The following is a 19,061-nucleotide window of genomic DNA, read 5'->3' as shown; positions in this document are numbered from 1 at the left end:
TCAGTCACTGTGCAAAGGACTTTTTCTTTCTCTTTCATTCTGGTAAATTGTACAGAAGCATTACCACTTGCACCAGCAGGCAATTTTATGCATAGGCCATTAGGCTTCTCAAATTCCACTTGTATGGACATTGTTTATTGTGTACAGTAATCCCTCGCTATATCGCGCTTCGCCTTTCGCGGCTTCACTCCATCGCGGATTTTATATGTAAGCATATTTAAATATATATCGCGGATTTTTTGCTGGTTCGCGGATTTCTGCGGACAATGGGTCTTTTAATTTCTGGTACATGCTTCCTCAGTTGTTTTGCCCAGTTGATTTCATACAAGGGACGCTATTGGCAGATGGCTGAGAAGCTACCCAACTTACTTTTCTCTCTCTCTTGCGCTGACTTTCTCTGATCCTGATGTAGGGGGATTGAGCAGGGGGGGTGTTTGCACACCTAGACGATACGGACACTCGTCTAAAAATGCTGAAAGATTATCTTCACGTTGCTACCTTCTGTGCAGCTGCTTCCTGAAGCGACATGCTGCACGGTGCTTCGCATACTTAAAAGCTCGAAGGGCACGTATTGATTTTTGATTGAAAAACAAACTCTGTCTCTCTCTCTCTCTCTTTCTCTGCTCCTGACGGAGGGGGCGTGAGCTGCCGCCTTCAACAGCTTTGTGCTGCGGTGCTTCGCATATTTAAAAGCCAAACAGCCCTACTGATTTGTTTGCTTTTCTCTATCTCTCTGACAGTCACTGCTCCTGACGCGCACTCCTTTGAAGAGGAAGATATGTTTGCATTCTTTTAATTGTGAGACGGAACTGTCATCTCTGTCTTGTCATGGAGCACAGTTTAAGCTTTTGAAAAAGAGGCAAATGTTTGTTTGCAGTGTTTGAATAACATTCCGGTCTCTCTACAACCTCCTGTGTTTCTGCGCAAATCTGTGACCCAAGCATGACAATATAAAAATAACCATATAAACATATGGTTTCTACTTCGCGGATTTTCTTATTTCGCGGGTGGCTCTGGAACTCAACCCCCGCGATGGAGGAGGGATTACTGTATATCATCTGATACTGTACTTAATTTATGATGAATATGGCTATTTGTGGTAATGTATTACTGTCATTTGGTTGTTGGAAATATGCAAGTAAGAATTTCATTATAGTAAGTATACATTAAACAAATATGAACTTAAACTTTTTAATCTATGAAAAGTCAAAATAAACACTAAATGTTACTTGGCTATAGTCAGTTCCCTTACATTTCGCATATCAAGTTAGGAATACAAAACACTGACAATGTTAATGAATCTTTTATCAAACACAGATTAAAAACAAACCTGATGTAAATTTCTGGAACAAACAGCAACCAATTTCCTGTACTTTTTCATTTTTTGAGAAAGATTCCATTGCGCTCATTATCAAGCTGTAGCATCTTTCATTTCCGGACATCAGAACTTCCACATTGCTAACTAAAATAAAAGAATGAAAATGGATTATAAATAGTGATTAAATTGATATAATTTATAGAAATACCATGAATAGAATTTTACATCCATCTGCTGCATACAAATTTTAATGAGAAGAAATTCACAAAGACCATGCAGTGATATTTATTCAAATGTCCTTGTGTGAAAAGGATTCTGTATCTGCTAAAATGAAACAAAAAGGTACATTTGGATTTTTTTTTTTAAACATGCATGAAATTAATTTAATCTAATTACTAAATATTTATAATGATCAAATATTCTGCTGTTAAAAATATAAAAACCATTTAGAAAAGTTTTGTCGGTCACTTAGTAAATTTAGTTTCACGCAATCTCTTACTATCAACCTGAATGCACATGCAATAGCTTTTTAAAGTCCAAAGCTCCCATTCCATGCTGTTCTAATTAAATACAATGCTATCTTGGACTAGTCTGTGTCCATTTCCACTGCTGTCTATATTATGTAAATGATCTGCTCCGTGGGACAATAAGTTTAAAATGGAGCAATCAAGGTGTACTGAGGTGCAGACTTTTCAGCAAACTAACAATCATAAATGTTTTTTAATAATTGGGGGGTAATCATTTGTGGTAAATGAATGCATTAAATCTGAAACCCATGCACATCATTAAATGCTGGGTTTCCTCCCTAGAAAAGTGTTGTCAGTCCTTTACTGCAATTGTCTTCAGTTGCTGCATGTTTGTTGGTCTTTCTGCCTTCAGTTTTGTCTTCAGCAAGTAAAATGCATGTTCAGTTTGGTTGAACTCCAGTGACTGACCCTGTCATTAAAAATGTTTCACTTGTTCACCTTTATAAAGCACTTGGGCTGCTTTCACAGCATGTTTTGGTTCATTGTCCATCTTTAACATGAAGCACCAACTTGTCCGTCTTTGCAGCATTTGGATGAATCTGAGCAGATAGTATAGCCCTATACACTTCAGAATTCATCCTGCTGCTTCTTTCAGCACTCATATCATCAATAAACGCTAGAGACCCATATCCATTGGAAGCCATACATGTTGTAACACCGACTCCAACATGTTTTCACAGATGATATATTATGTTGGCATAGCATAGTGTGCTTCGGATCATGAGCCTTTCCTTCCCTTCTCTATCCTCTTCTTTTCCAATCATTCTGGTATATTTTTAACTTTGTTTCAGCTGTCCAAAAAATATTGTTCCATAACTGGGCAGGATTTTTTAGATGTTTTCTGGCAAAGTCTAATATGGACTTGCTATTCATGATGCTTCTTGTGGTGTTATATCTTGTGGTAAATTCGATTTACTTTCATGAAGTCTTTTCTTGATTGTAGACTTTGACAATGACACGCTTACCGGAATGTTCTTAACTTGACTACATGTTGTGAAGGGGTATTTCTTCACTAAGGAAAGAATTCTGTTATCATCCAGCACAGTTGTCTTGTATGGTTGTACAGGCTTTTTAGTGTTGCTGAGGTCACCACTGCATGTGCCAAAATGCCTGATTTGACAATTCCAAATAAGAGGATAAATCCAAAAGTGAAGGCAATTTTAAAATTATGAGGTAACCGCAAAAGACAAAATACAACATGTTTGCAATGGCTTATGGGTTGTTTGAACATGTGCAGTGCTCTGCCATTAGTCAGCCATTACTCTGGTTAAAACAAAAGACAAATGAATACAGGTGATCTGCTGTGGGATTTCGCCATTGTTAAACAATGTGCCATAGTGAGATTTCTTTGGGCAAACGGGGAGAAACCAGTTGAAATTCACCAAAGAATAATTGCTTATGCAGATCAGTAAGCTGTTTGGGTACCCATCTTGCGCAAACTTTACAGTACCCCAAGTCATTATGCACTACGGCATGTGCATATCCACAGTAGATATCCAAATGTGCCATAACAGCAGATAACACAATACATCTTTCTTCTCTGATGAAGGCTTTTGCCATGATGATTTGGGCTTCATCAGTTACACTTGTTTTTCCCATTTTAAACCGTTCTACACATCCATAAACATTTTAAATTGAGTCCCACTGTTTTTACTTCTGAACTGAGCCAACATAAATTTCAGCAGGTTTAACATCCTCTGTCAAAAGAAATCTAAATATGGTACACTGCTCAAAAATGGTGCAATCCTGCAGTGGAGCATCCATGTTCATTTGACCTAAGCTTCAACTAGACTAACAGCAGAGCTCTGCACTGTGCATTTTCGAACATTTGAAATGTTTTATTGCATCAGGTTCTATCTGTTGTGGTTACTGCTCAATTTTGAAATTGCTTTAAGTTTCCAATTTATCTTCATATTTAAATATTCTCTGTGATGGATTTGTTTTGTTTTTTCAGCCTAATGATGAAGGCCTGCTTTACTTTCATTGACAGCTCTTACACTGAGAGTTCACAGAAACAGCTTGCAAAAGGAAATTTCACATTTGGAATTACCTCCAGACCCTATAACTGCTTAATTGTTAATAACATAATAAGGGAACTTCCTACACCTGGCTGTGGAACAGATTGCCAGTCAATTGTCAAATTACTTTTGATAAGGGGGTTTGGGGGGCAACACATTTTAAGAAGTGCTGTAATTCTTATAGCATTCATCCAATTTAAATGTAAATACCATCAAGTTAAAGCTGACAGTTTGAACTTTCAGCCCAAATTCATTATATTGCTTCAACTCAAATGTTTTGGTGAAAAGCAAAAATAACTATATGTCTAAATACTAACAAACAAATATGCACTTCAAGACTGCCGAGTTACATGCATTTATCTCTTAAAAGCAGAAAAAGTAATGATCTGAATATAATTTACAGCCTAAATGACAGTACAATTTTAATAAGTTGCATAATCATTGTTTCTAAAACAACACAGCTCTCAAATCGTTCACTAATGTGTTCATATTTATTCAAATACACTCTGCTTAAAATAAAAAGCAAATATTAAATAATACCCTTCAAGTCTGGAAGATGACATAATGGCAAGAAATAATCTGTGAATACAAACTAACTGAAAGCTGAAACAGACGTTTTAAATATATGAACATATTTATCTGGAAACTATATTATTAGTAGTAGTGGTAGCAGTAGTATTAATAAAAGTAATAATAATAATGCCTTATATGACAAATGTTTAACAATAAAATCTAGCTATAGGATTTCTTTCTCATCAATCAGAAGGTCAATTTAAAAGTAAATATATTCCAATCTTAATTGTAGCTTTGGTTGAATTTAATAGCAGTTTTAAACATCTAACATATACTAGCTTAAAATGCGTTTTTACCATTTTTCTATTAACATTGGCCAACTCTTAGTGGACATTTAGTATAAAACAATAATTTTCTGTGAAGGTGACGTATCTTTCTTCAGAAAAGTTTACCATTGTTCAAATAATGTCATATTTCTAATTTAAAATTCACGGCATCTGGCCATGTAGGGCCAGACAAATAAAGTAAACCATAAGTAGTGGCAGGTACACAAAGAAGCAAAAACAAAAAAAGTTTGAATGGTATTTCCTTTCCATGGCCATCTATCTACAACTTTAGGATTATCCATCATGGCACTGTTTGGGGCAGCCATGGTTGTTTGGTCTCTGCTTATGTGTTTACTGTTTTTGTCTATTAACTTTGCTTCTTGTAATAAAACAAGTAATACATACATCCGAAATCAAGTACTGACTATTGGGAATGGTCTGCAAACATCCACAACTGAACAAACATACTTGCATACAGAATTACTATATCTATATGTGAACCCTCTGGCTGCAAATGTGCAGTTTATGATAACATTCTTGAGTTAACAGACTCTGTAGCTTCTGTGAATAGGTATGCATTCCTAGCAGAACTATTGTGATTTGTAACAATGGAAAGCCTTGATTCACCAAAGAGCTAAGGGTTCCTTGCCAGGCAAAAAACAAATTAACAAATGTGTGAGGTTGCCAAAGCAAAAGTAAAAAAGAGGTTACAAATAAAATCACAGAAATACTTGTAGTCACTTTATGTGGAAAGATCCATATCAACAATGTTAATAATTAATTTTTCAAAATACAGTGGAACATCGGGAACGTAATTCATTCCAAAACTCTGGTCGCAACCCGATTTGGTCGTGGCCCGAAGTAATTTCCCCCATAGGATTGTATGTAAATACAATTAATCCATTCCGGACTGGTGTGTGGTTGTGTTTGTGTGTGTCCTGCAGTGGGTTGGCACCCTGCCTGGGATTGGTTCCTGCCTTGTGCCCTGTGTTGGCTGGGATTGGATCCTGCAGACCCCCGTGACCCTCTGTTCAGATTCAGCGGGTTGGAAAATGGATGGATGGACCGTACGAGCTGTATGTAAATATATATATGCTCGCTCACGCATTCTCTCTCGCGCTCGCTCTCTCTCTCTCCCTGCACAGGGAATGCACAGGGAGAGACTGAACACGTGCGGAAATCATCGGCGCGCACAAACCGGAAGGGAAACTGGCTTGTTCGTCACCCAAGTGTGTGGTCGTGAACAGCTGAAAACGTTTGGCAAACTTTTTGGTCCGAGATGTTCATGACCCGAGGTTCCACTGTAGAGCCAATTCAAAAAGGCATCTAAGACTATTCACTGGGAATTTTCCAGATTTCCTACAGTAGATTCAATATACTATACGTAACAACATTGAAGATGGATCAGTAAAACAAAGCACCACATAAGATGCATAGAGTCACACTTTGATCATATCTTTCCTTTATAAAGCTAAAATCTCTGGTTGTATCGAGGGAGAACAGCTAACAGATCAAATGCAATAATCTATATATATAATTCTCTAAGCCGCCGCTAGAGCGGCACGACACCCATGAAAGCACGCAGGAAGGAGCCATGCCCACCAACTCTAAGACCATTGGATACGACGAAAACTCACAGAGCCACGCCCACCAACTCGGACGTGACGCCTCGGAAAACACGCCGTCATTTCTGTTTGTCTGTGCTGCAGTCCGCATGCAGCTCTGAGCCACATTGACTTTTCGGTTACGACGCATGACTGCGTGCAACATCGCAAACTGTTTTACACGCTACGTACAGCAATTCGCATCCATGACAAACATGCGTCTTCTTAGATGGTCCTGCAGGAACACGGAAAACGTTTCCCCGCCCACCAACACTCTTTATTCCCCGGCCCGCGTCCACCACATCCGCGACAAACATGTGTCTTCTTAGATGGTCCTGCAGGAACACGGAAAACGTTTCCCCGCCCACCAAAGCAGGACCATGTAAGAAGAGGCATGTTTGTCACGGATGTGAATTGCTGAATGCAACGTCTAAAACAGTTTGCGAGGGGTATCCCATGGGATCCTTAAAACAATCCTTTAAAACTGAGGTTAAAATACAATGAAGGAAGCAGTCTTTAAAAACCAATAAGCCCTGTGCCTCTGTTTCATTAGCGTCTCACCTGCTTCACCGATGCAAGCCCTGCAACAGTCGAGACGCTCTCTCAGCAGCTGACCTACTTTGTGCCTGACTCCACTATAGGCTGCAACAAAATTATGAAAGTATGGGCGCATTTGTTTCACACAAGCTGTGTCTGTGGGTGGGTTGGTGTTAGTTAGTTAATTAGTTACTCGAAAGATTTCAAGATTTAATATGCACAAGCGGTAACACTGCAAAAGCAGCCCAAACCAGAAAAGATGGCTGGCAAAAAGTGGCCGACAAATTAAACGCGTGTGCATTGTACTTACTGAAAGCAGCGTTACGGATTTTGCAAATGTTCATTTTTTTCCCTCTGCTTAAAAAACATTTAAAAAGCAGCGCAGAATTGCTGAATGCAGCGTCTAAAACAGTTTGCGAGGGGTACCCCATGGGATCCTTAAAACAATCCTTTAAAACTGAGGTTAAAACACAATGAAGGAAGCAGTCTTTAAAAACCAATAAGCCCTGTGCCTCTCTTTCATTAGCGTCTCACCTGCTTCACCGATGCAGACCCTGCAACAGTCAAGACGCTCTCTCAGCAGCTGACTTTCTCTGTGCCTGACTCCACTATAGGCTGCAACAAAATTATGAAAGTACGGGCGCATTTTTTCACACAAGCTGTGTGTGTGGGTGGGTGGGTGTTAGTTAATTAGTTATTCAAAGGATTTCAAGATTTAATATGCACAAGCGGTAACACTGCAAAAGCAGCCCAAACCAGAAAAGACGGCTGGCAAAAAGTGGCCGACAAATTACACGGGTGTGCATTGTACTTACTGAAAGCAGCGTTACGGATTTTGCAAATGTTCATTTTTTCTCTCTGCTTAAAACACATTTAAAAAGCGGCGTGATTATGCGGCGTATACTACACTGCGGGTTGGTATGCAGCGTGTAAAAGAGTTTGTTTGTCGCGGATAATTTGCCTTTTACTATTACACAAAGGCAATTTCCTGTTAAAACTTCGTTACATTGATATAGCGGTGTTCTCAGTATTCAAAGCACTATCCACACAGGGAGGAACCAGGAAGCGAAACCACAATCTTCCACAGTCTCCTTACTGCAAAGCAGCAGCACTACTACAGCGCCACAAGGCAGTTAAAGAATACACCGGGCTCGATTTTCTTATCACTTCTGTTTACAGAGATCGGGTCGTAGATAGCATTGTTGCAATGTTACTTTTCTTGGTGGCTTATTACATTATACGGATGTTTCACATGTTCATTTTTTCCCCTGTGCTTAAGACATTAAAAAAGTGTTTCTCAACTGTGACTCCGGAACATCTCAGTACGCAAGCTATATTAAGCGTCAACAACGAAGACTCGCTACACCTTAATCTACAAGTGTTGACACTTATCCCTACCGACAAAGTAACTTTCACCAGCGTGGCATTCTTCGTCACAGACGATCCCGCTTTCAGTCACAGACAATTATATGTTGCTCTCTCCAGAGGTCTATCTTTTCATTCACTCACAGTGGTATCCACAAACCCACACCATTTGGACAACTGTGTCGTTCAGGAAGTGTTCACCCATCAATACATAATTATGCAGCTAGTAAATAATAATGCAGGTAAAATTCCATTACAACAAACTTCCAGGGCCCTAAAAATATTTCATTGTAATGAAAATTTAATTGTAATGAGATTCTGTATTTGTTGCTATAGTGCTTTCTTTAACTTGCGTCCAGGTGTCTGCAATCATTTCAATAGCTTCTTTCACGTTAATTTTAATCTTCTCCTGTCTACAAGTTATGCTGTGCAATTGGGTGGGAGGAATTCAACCCAAACATTATCTAAATGCAGAATCCTGTTGTGGGCAGCACAGTTATCAATCAGAAGCCGTATCATCCTTTTCTTCTTATTCATATTGTATAGTTTCTGAACTGTTTTGGGATCCCCCCCCCACCCAACGGGAACGTCACGTTGAAGTGGGTCCCGAAGTGTGATTGCCGCGTCTGTGGAAGATTGTTTGTCTTTTGCCAGGGCAGGGCAGGGCAACCACAGGCTCACAACGCTGCAGTGAGACACCACAGAAGCGAATCCTAAAAGATTGTGGGCGCGCTGTAAGTCCCTGTCTTGCACCCAAAAACACGAGGCTTAGTCTCAGTACTTTAGCAAAACCGGCTTTATTCAGCTTGAAACAGGAAGAGCACGGTTATTTATTGTAGCAGGATCTGCCACTCTCCTATACTCAGACACAGCAGTCAGGCAGGGTCGTGCCCAGGTTAGTGGCCATGTAATATTGTTCCCTGCATCACCCATCGAGATCTTTTCTGTTTGCTTTGGTGAAGAGCCGCCCCAGCGCTGTGAGCCTGCTGTTGCCCCGGCAACAGATAAACAGTCTTCCACTGACGCGGTGATCGCACTTCAGGATGCTCTTCGGCATGTTGTCCACTTGGGGGAGGTCCCAAGAGAGTTTAGAAACCTCACATTTTCTTGAATGACTGCCGCATTAATAGGAATGTTTCTTGAACGAGCATCACTGAACCACATAAAAACGGCTTTTTCAGAGTCTTCAAATGCAGCAGTTTGCATACATTTGCAACCCAAGATTTTTCTTCTTTTTTTTGCTCGGTCTTTCAAGAAAGTTGACAGTGTTTATGGCGAAATTCCGAATTCACTGGCAACATCTTTTTTCTTTTTGCCGCACTCGACAGCTGCAAAAATTTAAAGTTTTTTTTCTAATATGAACTGTTACCGTTTTTTCGTGTCTGCCATTTCTATAGGAGGGTGACAATGAGTTAAATTCCAATGGATGTTTTTGAAATGTTGACGAGCAATAAGCAAAAGATATCACTGAAAACCACTGCAAACAAAAACAGCAAAAAAAAAAAAAAAAAAAAAACAGTATGAAGAAAGTAGAAGGAAGAAAGAAAAAAAATTACAATGTTTCTGTTTGGGGATCGTTGTGCACAACTGAGCTGCGACCACAGAACTAGATGCTCTGTGGATGATTCACTCAAGCATTTCAAGGTTACTTCGTTGTAATGAAAGTATCTGCTGAATGTACTTCGTAGTGATGAGATTTCTATAGACTCGTGTCATATGGGGAAACTGTCAGGACCATAAAAATACTTTGTTGTAATAAAAATTTCGTTGTAACAGAATTTTACCTGTATTATTAAATGCAACAGCATTGGTGACTACTGGCTGGCTCCACATTCTAAAGCAAAACTACTTTATTAGAAATTATATTATTTATTTGAACAGAGACTTCTAATGTGGAGTATTATAGTTTTAACAGTGTACATTGGTTTGGTCCAAACCCAAATTTACAAAGCACTGTGAATAGAATTCCCAGTTCAAATCTATCAAAAGCCTGCTCAGCATCCAGAGTGAACAGTAACTCCATAAGTGCATATGCTGCAGGAGTATGTATTATAAAGGATACTAGCAAAATACCCGCGCTTCGCAGCGGAGAAGTAGTGTGTTAAAGAGGTTATGAAAAAAAAAAAAGGAAACATTTTAAAAATAACGTACATATACAAATTTACATATCTACATATATATATATAGACATACATATATACATACATACATTCACATATATATATATATATATATATATATATATATATATATATATATAAATATACTGTATATATACATATGTACTTATTGGCTCCTGTATTTAGGATATAGCAGGTTGGATAATGGACGGATGGACATCTGCATGCATAGCCGTATTTGCCCATTTTCGTTTTTTTTCTTTGTTCAGTAATATTTCAGTAAACCCGGAGCTTGTCAGTTCAAATCCTGGTACTGACACCACTGTGTGACCCTGAGGAAGTCACTTCACCTGCCTGTGCTGCAAAAAACAAAAGTAATGTAACAAATTGTACCTCAGATGTTGTAAGTTGGTGGAATAAAGGCATAAGTAAAATAGATAAATATGTATTATACACATAGGAACTATTCATTTATTTTCAGTTAAGTCATCTGCAGCAAACTTTTATAAATGAGGGTTTCTGTTTCTTCTTCATGGACGTTTTCTCTTGGAGAGCTTTTTTCATTTCATTGAAAATGAAAGCAGCAGCTGCCAAAATATGTAGCTTTCTTATTAATTTTTCAACATTGTGTAAAATAAATGTATAAAGTAACATAAAAGGTTTAAATACTGGTTATCCTTTTACACTAAAATATTACTAAAGAGATACAAAAAAAGTAAAATGGATATGTTCTTTTTCTTTAAGGAGATTAAATATTACTGAAGAAAGAAAAAAAAAATTAAACAGCCAAATGGGGCTATGCATACGAACTTAAAAGGTTTAAATAAAACAGAAATATATATTTTATTTTTACTTGCTTAACTTGTGGAGGGTGTATCCTGTAGCAAAGCCCTAACTTTTTTCGTGAAAGTATAAGCGTTACCTGGTAGGTAACCACCCATACAATCAGATTGTGAATCAGACTACGAATGCCGTGAATGTAATTACACACTCACTGCACTTGCTTACGGTAATCGAACCTCGGACGTCAACGCTAGAGGGGCTTAGCAGCGGTGAAGTATTGCTTTTAAATTTTAATTAAGAACAAAAGAAAACCTCAGAGGTTCGATTCTCGTAAGGGAGTGAAGTGAGTGTCCAGTTACCTACCAGGTAACGCTTATGGTTGGACAGCAAGTGACGTAACATCAGCCACGGTGCCTTCAGTTGTGAGAAGCAGATCATAGAATGATTGAAAATAGTTTTGCATTTACCTTTTTAGTAAAAGGCGAGCTTTTAAGCCTGAGAAATCAGCCCGTAAATGCACACGTTTAATTGCACATGTGTTAATATGTATGCTTACACAGTATTAAAAGACAGTGAACAACGTCAGTTACCTTTGTTCCCGCGTTTGATAAAAGGCGAGCTTTTAAGCCTGAGAAATCACCCCGTAAATGCACACGTTTAATTGCACATGTGTTAATATGTATGCTTACACAGTATTAAAAGACAGTCAAAAATTAACGTCATTTACCTTTGTTCCCGCGTTTGACTCGTGCTGTAAATCTCTTCCTTGTTTTTAGTTCACGTGATTACGTAGGAGGCGTGATGACGCGATACGTGACTCCGCCTCCTCCATTAGAGTATATGGACAAAAAATATGTTCCAGTTATGACCATTACGCGTAGAATTTCGAAATGAAACCTGCCTAACTTTTGTAAGTAAGCTGTAAGGAATGAGCCTGCCAAAATTCAGCCTTCCACCTACACGGGAAGTTCGAGTATTAGTGATGAGTCAGTCAGTCAGTCAGTCAGTGAGTCAGTGAGGGCTTTGCCTTTTATTAATATGTATAGATTATTATACAGGCACGGTGGCGCAGTGGTAGCGCTGCTGCCTCGCAGTTAGGAGACCCGGGTTCGCTTCCCGGGTCTGCCCTGTGTGATGTTTGCATGTTCTTCCTGTGTCTGTGTGGGTTTCCACCGGGCGCTCCGGTTTCCTCCCACAGTCCAAAGACATGCAGGTTAGGTGGATTGGCGATTCTAAATTGGCCCTAGTGTGTGCTTGGTGTGTTTGTGTGTGTCCTGCGGTGGGTTGGCACCCTGCCCGGGATTGGTTCCCTGCCTTGTGCCCTGTGTTGGCTGGGATTGGCTCCAGCAGACCCCCGTGACCCTGTGTTCGGATTCAGCGGGTTGGAAAATGGATGGATGGATGGATGGATTATTATACAGAATAGTAATGAAAGGTTTAATAGTAAATGTCTGCCTTTAACAAATAAAGTTTAATCTTGTGAGGTTATAGAAGGATTTTTTCACCAAAATGTATATATCAATGTTCAGTGAAGAAACTGTTTTATAGGATTTGGTTTTCTTTTTTTGGACTAACAGTAACTGATGCTTATCATAAGTGTTTTTTGTAATATTTTTTTCTTCTCTAGCTTCCTACAACATAGCTAACATTAAAGTTAGTTAATTTAACAGTTAGTTTTTTATAGAATTTTGCTGGATAATCATCTAGGCTTAAGGCTTTTATGCTTTGTAAGGATTTATTATCTTTAATTTTAGAGTGTCTCAGGGATTTATCCAGCTCTTCTACAGTATACAACTCTAGCTGTCATATTTAAGTTTTATTAAAGAAGTACTTGATATAAGCCTCATTTACATTTCATTCTGATGTGTATAAAGATTATAGTATTCTTTAAATACATAATTTGTTTCGCTGCATTCAGCAGTTATACAGGGTGGCCCAAGAAAAAATGGCCCGCCTCCACCAACAGTGCAAAAAGTGTACATGCACATGCTGAAACGGACACGGAGGTGTATTGATGCACAACGAGATCACTTTTCAGCATCTTCTGTGAATGTGAGTACCAAATTTGATAATTTTTCTCTTCACCACATAATGCAGTCACTCAGTGGAGGCGGGACATTTTTTTGTCAGCCACCCTGCAGTTCAAATTCCATCACTAATTTCTGCAATTGTATTCCAAACTTCCCTCTTATGTATTAGTTGACATAAAATCATATTATCCTTTTCTTCAGGCTCATAATGAGGAAAGCCTGACTTAAGTATTACCAATTACCATTAGCAATGTTTCTCGTTTTTCAAAAAATGAATTCTATTTATAATGACAACCATTTTTGCACAGCTCACTGTGTATGCTGAGATTAGTTTAAAAATATAAGTAGTAAGTTATTATAGATTTCCCAATTGTTTTTAAACAAAATTGTAGATTTCTCACACAGAAAAGCCTTTGTGTTTACACAGATATTTACAGAGCGATGTTAGTCTATTAAAACAACAGTATGTATTGAACAGAATTTATTAAAATCTTTTTCAATGAAGGAATGAGTTGGCAATTGCTAGATATATTAGTTTTGTTTATTATTTTGAAATGCAAAATAACGGTAAAAATGCTTCATAAATGCAAGATTAGACAGAAAGTAGCAAGTTGTTTATAGTAAAAGTATGGTAGTTCTTTAGGAGCTACAGTACACTGATAAAAATGTGAATATTGTTTTAAATATGAATGTAGCACTCTATGCCTGAAAACTTGTGATCTTTGATAAAATGTGAAATTATTGAGGCAGTTAATACATGGTTAACATTTCCTGCTATTATATGTTTATAATTATCATATTAGAAATTAGGGAAGGAGCATTTCCTATAAATTCTTCAACAGGGTGATAGAATCTACTTAGTTTTATTCATTGTCATCACCACTATATCATGAACTCTGGTTAATTTTTAATTTATTCTGAAGAAAACACATTTTTCTATCACAAAAGAAAGATTCTTTCTTATTCTTTTCACATGGAGAATCTTTTGGTGTATTGAAATTTCATGTAGGCAGCCTTTTACAAATGATAAAAGTAATAATTTAATAATTTTAAGTTTACCACAATGCCATGTTGTTAATGGATTAGGCTGCTACATAAATCTGAGGAGGCTAGGGGCGGACCTCTGAAGGTCGTGGCTTGTGTCATCATTTACAAGATAATATAGTGTCCATTTTGAACCCTTCAGAATCAGAGACTCTCTCAATAGCTGCAAAAATGTGATCTCTTTAAGAGTCAATATTTCCACTCCTATGGTCTTCTTACAATATTAGAATAAAAAATGGGGCCAAATCAAGCTTTTTTCAATCTTAAAACAGGGTGAGCCAAAAATTAGTACCACACTTCAAACGTTTATTCTACAAAAACGCATGCAAGATAAAATGAATTTCATTACGACACAAGCAAAATGACACCTTTTACTGGCTAACTAAAAAGATTACAATATGCAAGCTTTGGAGGCAGCTCAGGCCCCTTCTTCACCAATAAAAGGAGTCATTTTGCTTGGCTTTTCTCTACATTCATAATGGCTAACACGGTACAACACCCTAGTATTACGACACAAGAAAGGGTATACAAAATATATTTTTTTCACTGCATTTTAAAAATGATGTCTTCAAGGCGGTGGCCATCATTAGCGATACACAATTCGAGATGATTTCTGAACGCTCGCATGACTCGTTCGGCCATTTCAAGGGGGATAGCAGCGATTTCGTGGTGAATAGCGTCTTTGAGGGCTTCAAGGTTTTGAGGTCGGTGTATGAATACCTTTAACTTGATATAGCCCCACAAGAAGAAATCAAGATCAGGCGAATGTGAAGGCCAGCCAACATTGCCGCAAAGGGAAATCAGCCTCCCTGGAACAATCGCCTGCACAACTTGCATGGATCTATGCGCAGTATGAGCTGTTCCTCCATCATGTTGAAATCAGGCTTCCACCACATTCTTTTCTTCCAGTTGTGGCTGCAAAAAGTTCTCTACCATTTCAATGTAACTTTCTGAAGTGACAGTGACTGTTACTCCCCCCTCCACAAAAAAATAAGGGCTTACAATGCCAAATTCTGCAATGGCACACCAAACTGTAACATGCACACTGTGCAGGGGTCTCTGATGAAGTTTACAAGGGTTGGTTTCAGCCCAATAGTGAAAGTTTTGCTCATTTACTCAACCATTCAAATGCAGATGTGACTCGTTGCTGCACATGACGATTGTATCTCAATGAACAGTTTTCAGAATATTCGCACACAACTCTCTACGGCTCTCCCAGTCTCACGCAGTGAGTTCCTGCACTACCATCATTTTTTACGGATGGAAATTAAGGTCCTCATATAAAATACTCCTCAAAGACATGTTGGAAATGCCCAAGGCAGACGCATGTCTAGGACACTACAAAACTGATACCCTTATAGCTTGGATGTTTTCAAACGTTCGTACAGTCCAAGGACGGCCTAGAGATTTTCTGTTCAATGTTGTACCCATTTGTCTAAATTTAGCCACCCACTTAAATTGTTTTCCAATTTGGGACATCACCATTAGGAGGAATGCTGAAGTGCGTTCGGAAGGCGCATTGCGTAGTGATGAATTTGTTGTTTTTGAAACATGCTTCGACAGCGAATGCACGGTGTGCACTAGACCAAGGCATGTGTCACACACATGTGTTTAGGAGACAACTAAAGGACTTAAATACATGTGATTCCATGCCAGACCAGGGGGTTGCGAAGTGCACTAATTTTCCCTCTCGATCTTTTGCAGACCATTCTAGGGAAATCCCGCCCGGCTCTGGGGCAGCCAATGACGTCACTTCCGGTTCCGGTATTGATGACGTCACTTCCTTTACTGGCCTTTAAAGCCGCCATCTTATCTGAAGAGAATCAGTTCTGTTTTGGACTCAGTTGAATGAACATGTCTTTGTTGTTGAATAAGTTTTGCAGCCGGGAACAATTATACGGGTGGCTGCCCCAACCCTTCTCAATGTCTTATAGTCGTTTTTCTGACAGTGGCGTAGTCGGCAGGATGGAGAAAACCCAGAAGAGAACGGGACCAGACCTGAATGATGTCTAGGTGGGAGAGTACCTGGGCCGAGCTTTCGGGTGGGGATTGCGTCTCGGATTTCGGAAAGAACCAGTGCAGACTCCACTCCCTTTGTCTAGTTCCGGGTCACCTAAATCAAATAGGGAGAGTGTCGATGGGACACACAGACATAGGCTGGTTTCTATGGGGGAAGCGATGGGGACTTATTATGCTCTCTCGGAGGAGAGAGTTGTCCTCCCCACCGGGGCTAAGGTCCCAGAGGAAAGTGGAGATTCCCCAGACCAGCAGATGAGGAAAGTACAAGACTAGAGATTTGACCCTGAGCGTTCTACCCGGGATCAGCTTGATGTTCTCTGGGAAGAGCTGGCAGGTTGGTTAAGGCCCGCTGAATGTACCACCTTCCAAATAGTTAAGAAAGTGGCCTGTTTTTTATTAATAAATAGCCTGCCAGAACATTTCACCCAGCCGGTGTGGAGAGATTTTTCTAATGTAAATGAGCTCATTGAGACATCTAGGGCAGCCTCGCAATTTGAGAGAGCAGAACAGTCCTTAAGCGGACGCCGTAGAGATTACATCCCTCTTAATCTGCCCTCTCAGCATAAATCAGAGTTTGCACCGGAGTCCCCGATTCCGCGGGAGCAAGGCAGAATGTAAATGGAGAGAGAGGGATGGATTGTGTGCGCTTTCAAACCCCTTGTTACTGGCTCATAAGGGAGAGGTGATCATAAATGGTTACAAAGTAGAAGCTCTATTTGATTCCGGCAGCAACATTTCTATTGTTGACCGCCGATACGTACTGCCGCGACAATGGCTAAAAACAAATACCAGAATTACCTGTGTACATGGAGATGTCTGCTCATATAACTCCGCCCGATGTTTCATCAGCCATGGAGGGTCACTTAAAAGAATCACTGTAGCAGTCCTCCCAAATCCACCGTGCGCTGTGATTCTCGGGTGTGACTGGTCTGATATTAAAAGCGGTGAAGTACTAATCTCTCCTTATTTGAAATTGGGCCTAGTTGTAAACAGGAATCCTCCAACTCAGGTGGTCTCCACACCGTGTACTCAGCCGGTTATCTGTCCGCGTCTCGCCAGAACAGGAGGACTCTCCGCCCCTTGAAGTCAGACCAGACACTCTCTCAGATCTAAGCTTCCAATTTAGACAAACACCGGCCTCATTTAAAAGGGAACAATGTAATGATGATTCCCTTAAGTTTGCTAAGAATGTAGTTGTCCTAGTCAACGGCCAACGCACCATTCAGCCCATGCCACAAGGGCCCCACTTTGTGTTAGAAAATGATTTATTATATCAGGTCAGTGAGCACGAGGGAGTGGGGGTGCGGAAGCTGTTGCTAATCCTATGAACTTTCCGGCGACAAGTTTGTGAGTTACCACACGCCCACCTCCTAGAAGGCCACCTGGGCACCGAAAAAACATCAGAGCGTATTAAGCTCCGTTTTTATTGGCCGGAAATTAACGAGGAGGTTCGCTGCTTCTGTATTTCATGTCCAGAATGTCAGCTGTGGCAAATTCCTAGGAGGGACCGTGCTCCTCTTGTTTCCCTTCCCTTAATTGATGTCCCATTTGAAAGGATAGGGGTAGACATAGTGGGACCCCTGGAACCCTCGGCCCGAGGACATAAATATATATTAGTCCTCGAGGATTATGCGACCCGATATCCAGAAGCTGTTCCGTTGCGCTCAGCTAATTCTAAAGCTATTGCACGGGAACTAATGGGAGTCTTTGCACTTGTTGGGGTCCCTAAAGAAGTCCTTACGGACCAAGTGACGCCGTTTACCTCGGAGACGTTCAGGGAAATGGCCAAGTTACTTAAAATAAAGCACTTGAAAATCACGGTGTATCATCCTCAAACCGATGGTTTAGTAGAGAGACTCTCAAACAGATGCTTCGCAAGGTGTTCAGCAGGGATGGGAGGAATTGGGATCAACTCCCACCGCCTCCCCCCCTCCCTGTACTCTTTGCCTACAGGGAAGTCCCACAAGCCTCCACGGGGTTCTCACCCTTTGAATTACTATATGGATGACAACCCCGGGGAATACTGGACATTTTAAAAGAAGGTTGGGAAGGAGAGGCTCTTCCCTCAAATAATATTTTGGAATATATCACGCAATTATGTGATAGATTTGGGAAAATTCGTCCCATATTAAAAAGTCACATGAAAGACGCGCAAGCAGCACAGGCCCCCTATTATGACCATGGCACGACACATGGTATTGGTTCCCACCTCCCACTCTAAACTACTTGCCCACTGGCAAGGACCATATGAAGTTACGGAGAGAAAAGGACTCTCTCACAGGCATATAGCCCTTCACAAACACCTGAGAAAGTTCAACTGAAGTAAAGGCGTCAGCTGACCAAGAGAAATAACCGGCAGTGAGAAATTAAAGTCGATTGCTCAGCAGGTGGTGGAAACTTAAAGCCGACAGTCTTAGTGATTCAGCTGAACGTGAAAAGCGCTGAAGCACCGAAGTTACTACAAAAAAACGGAGACGATGACATCGCCACTAATCGTAAGTTCTATCTGCTCTCTGCCTGTTGAGGGCACATTTATATGTTGTATGTCCTGCAGCATGTACAGTTCAGGTTTTCCAGCCGACAGTGTAGACAGCTTCACCTGCCAAAAGTGTTTAGTTAATTTAGAGTTGGTCGGGAAAATACGAGAATTGGAGGACAGCGTTAGGAATCTGATAGCAATTAGGAAAACCGAAAATTGGATCGACTCGGTTTGTTTAGACAATTCGGCTACTTATGATTCAGTTTCAGTCTCTCCAGGTCCCACTGTAGTCAGTGCGCGGCCGAAGTCAGCAGCACCAATTCAGCCATAGTGGCGAGTGAGTAACAGAAAGACGGGGGTCTAAGAAGCCAAAATTTA

The 19,061-nt window shown here is 40.0% G+C and overlaps 1 protein-coding gene across 3 annotated transcripts in view; it reads right to left on the bottom strand.

Annotated features, from left to right (window-relative positions):
- The window catches only part of lrrk2 (leucine-rich repeat kinase 2), a 305,946-nt gene that overhangs the window by 244,339 nt on the left and 42,546 nt on the right, over positions 1–19,061 (bottom strand). For all 3 annotated transcript variants that reach the window (XM_051934956.1, XM_028812383.2, XM_028812390.2), the window contains exon 7: positions 1,331–1,462. In XM_051934956.1, coding sequence (XP_051790916.1) covers positions 1,331–1,462 — 132 coding nt within the window. The remainder of the gene's footprint in view (positions 1–1,330; positions 1,463–19,061) is intronic.

Source organism: Erpetoichthys calabaricus, chromosome 1 (assembly GCF_900747795.2).
Source record: "Erpetoichthys calabaricus chromosome 1, fErpCal1.3, whole genome shotgun sequence".
Lineage (NCBI taxonomy): Eukaryota > Metazoa > Chordata > Cladistia > Polypteriformes > Polypteridae > Erpetoichthys > Erpetoichthys calabaricus.
Note: the sequence above shows the minus strand (reverse complement) of the source record. Positions and strands in the feature narration are given on the sequence as shown.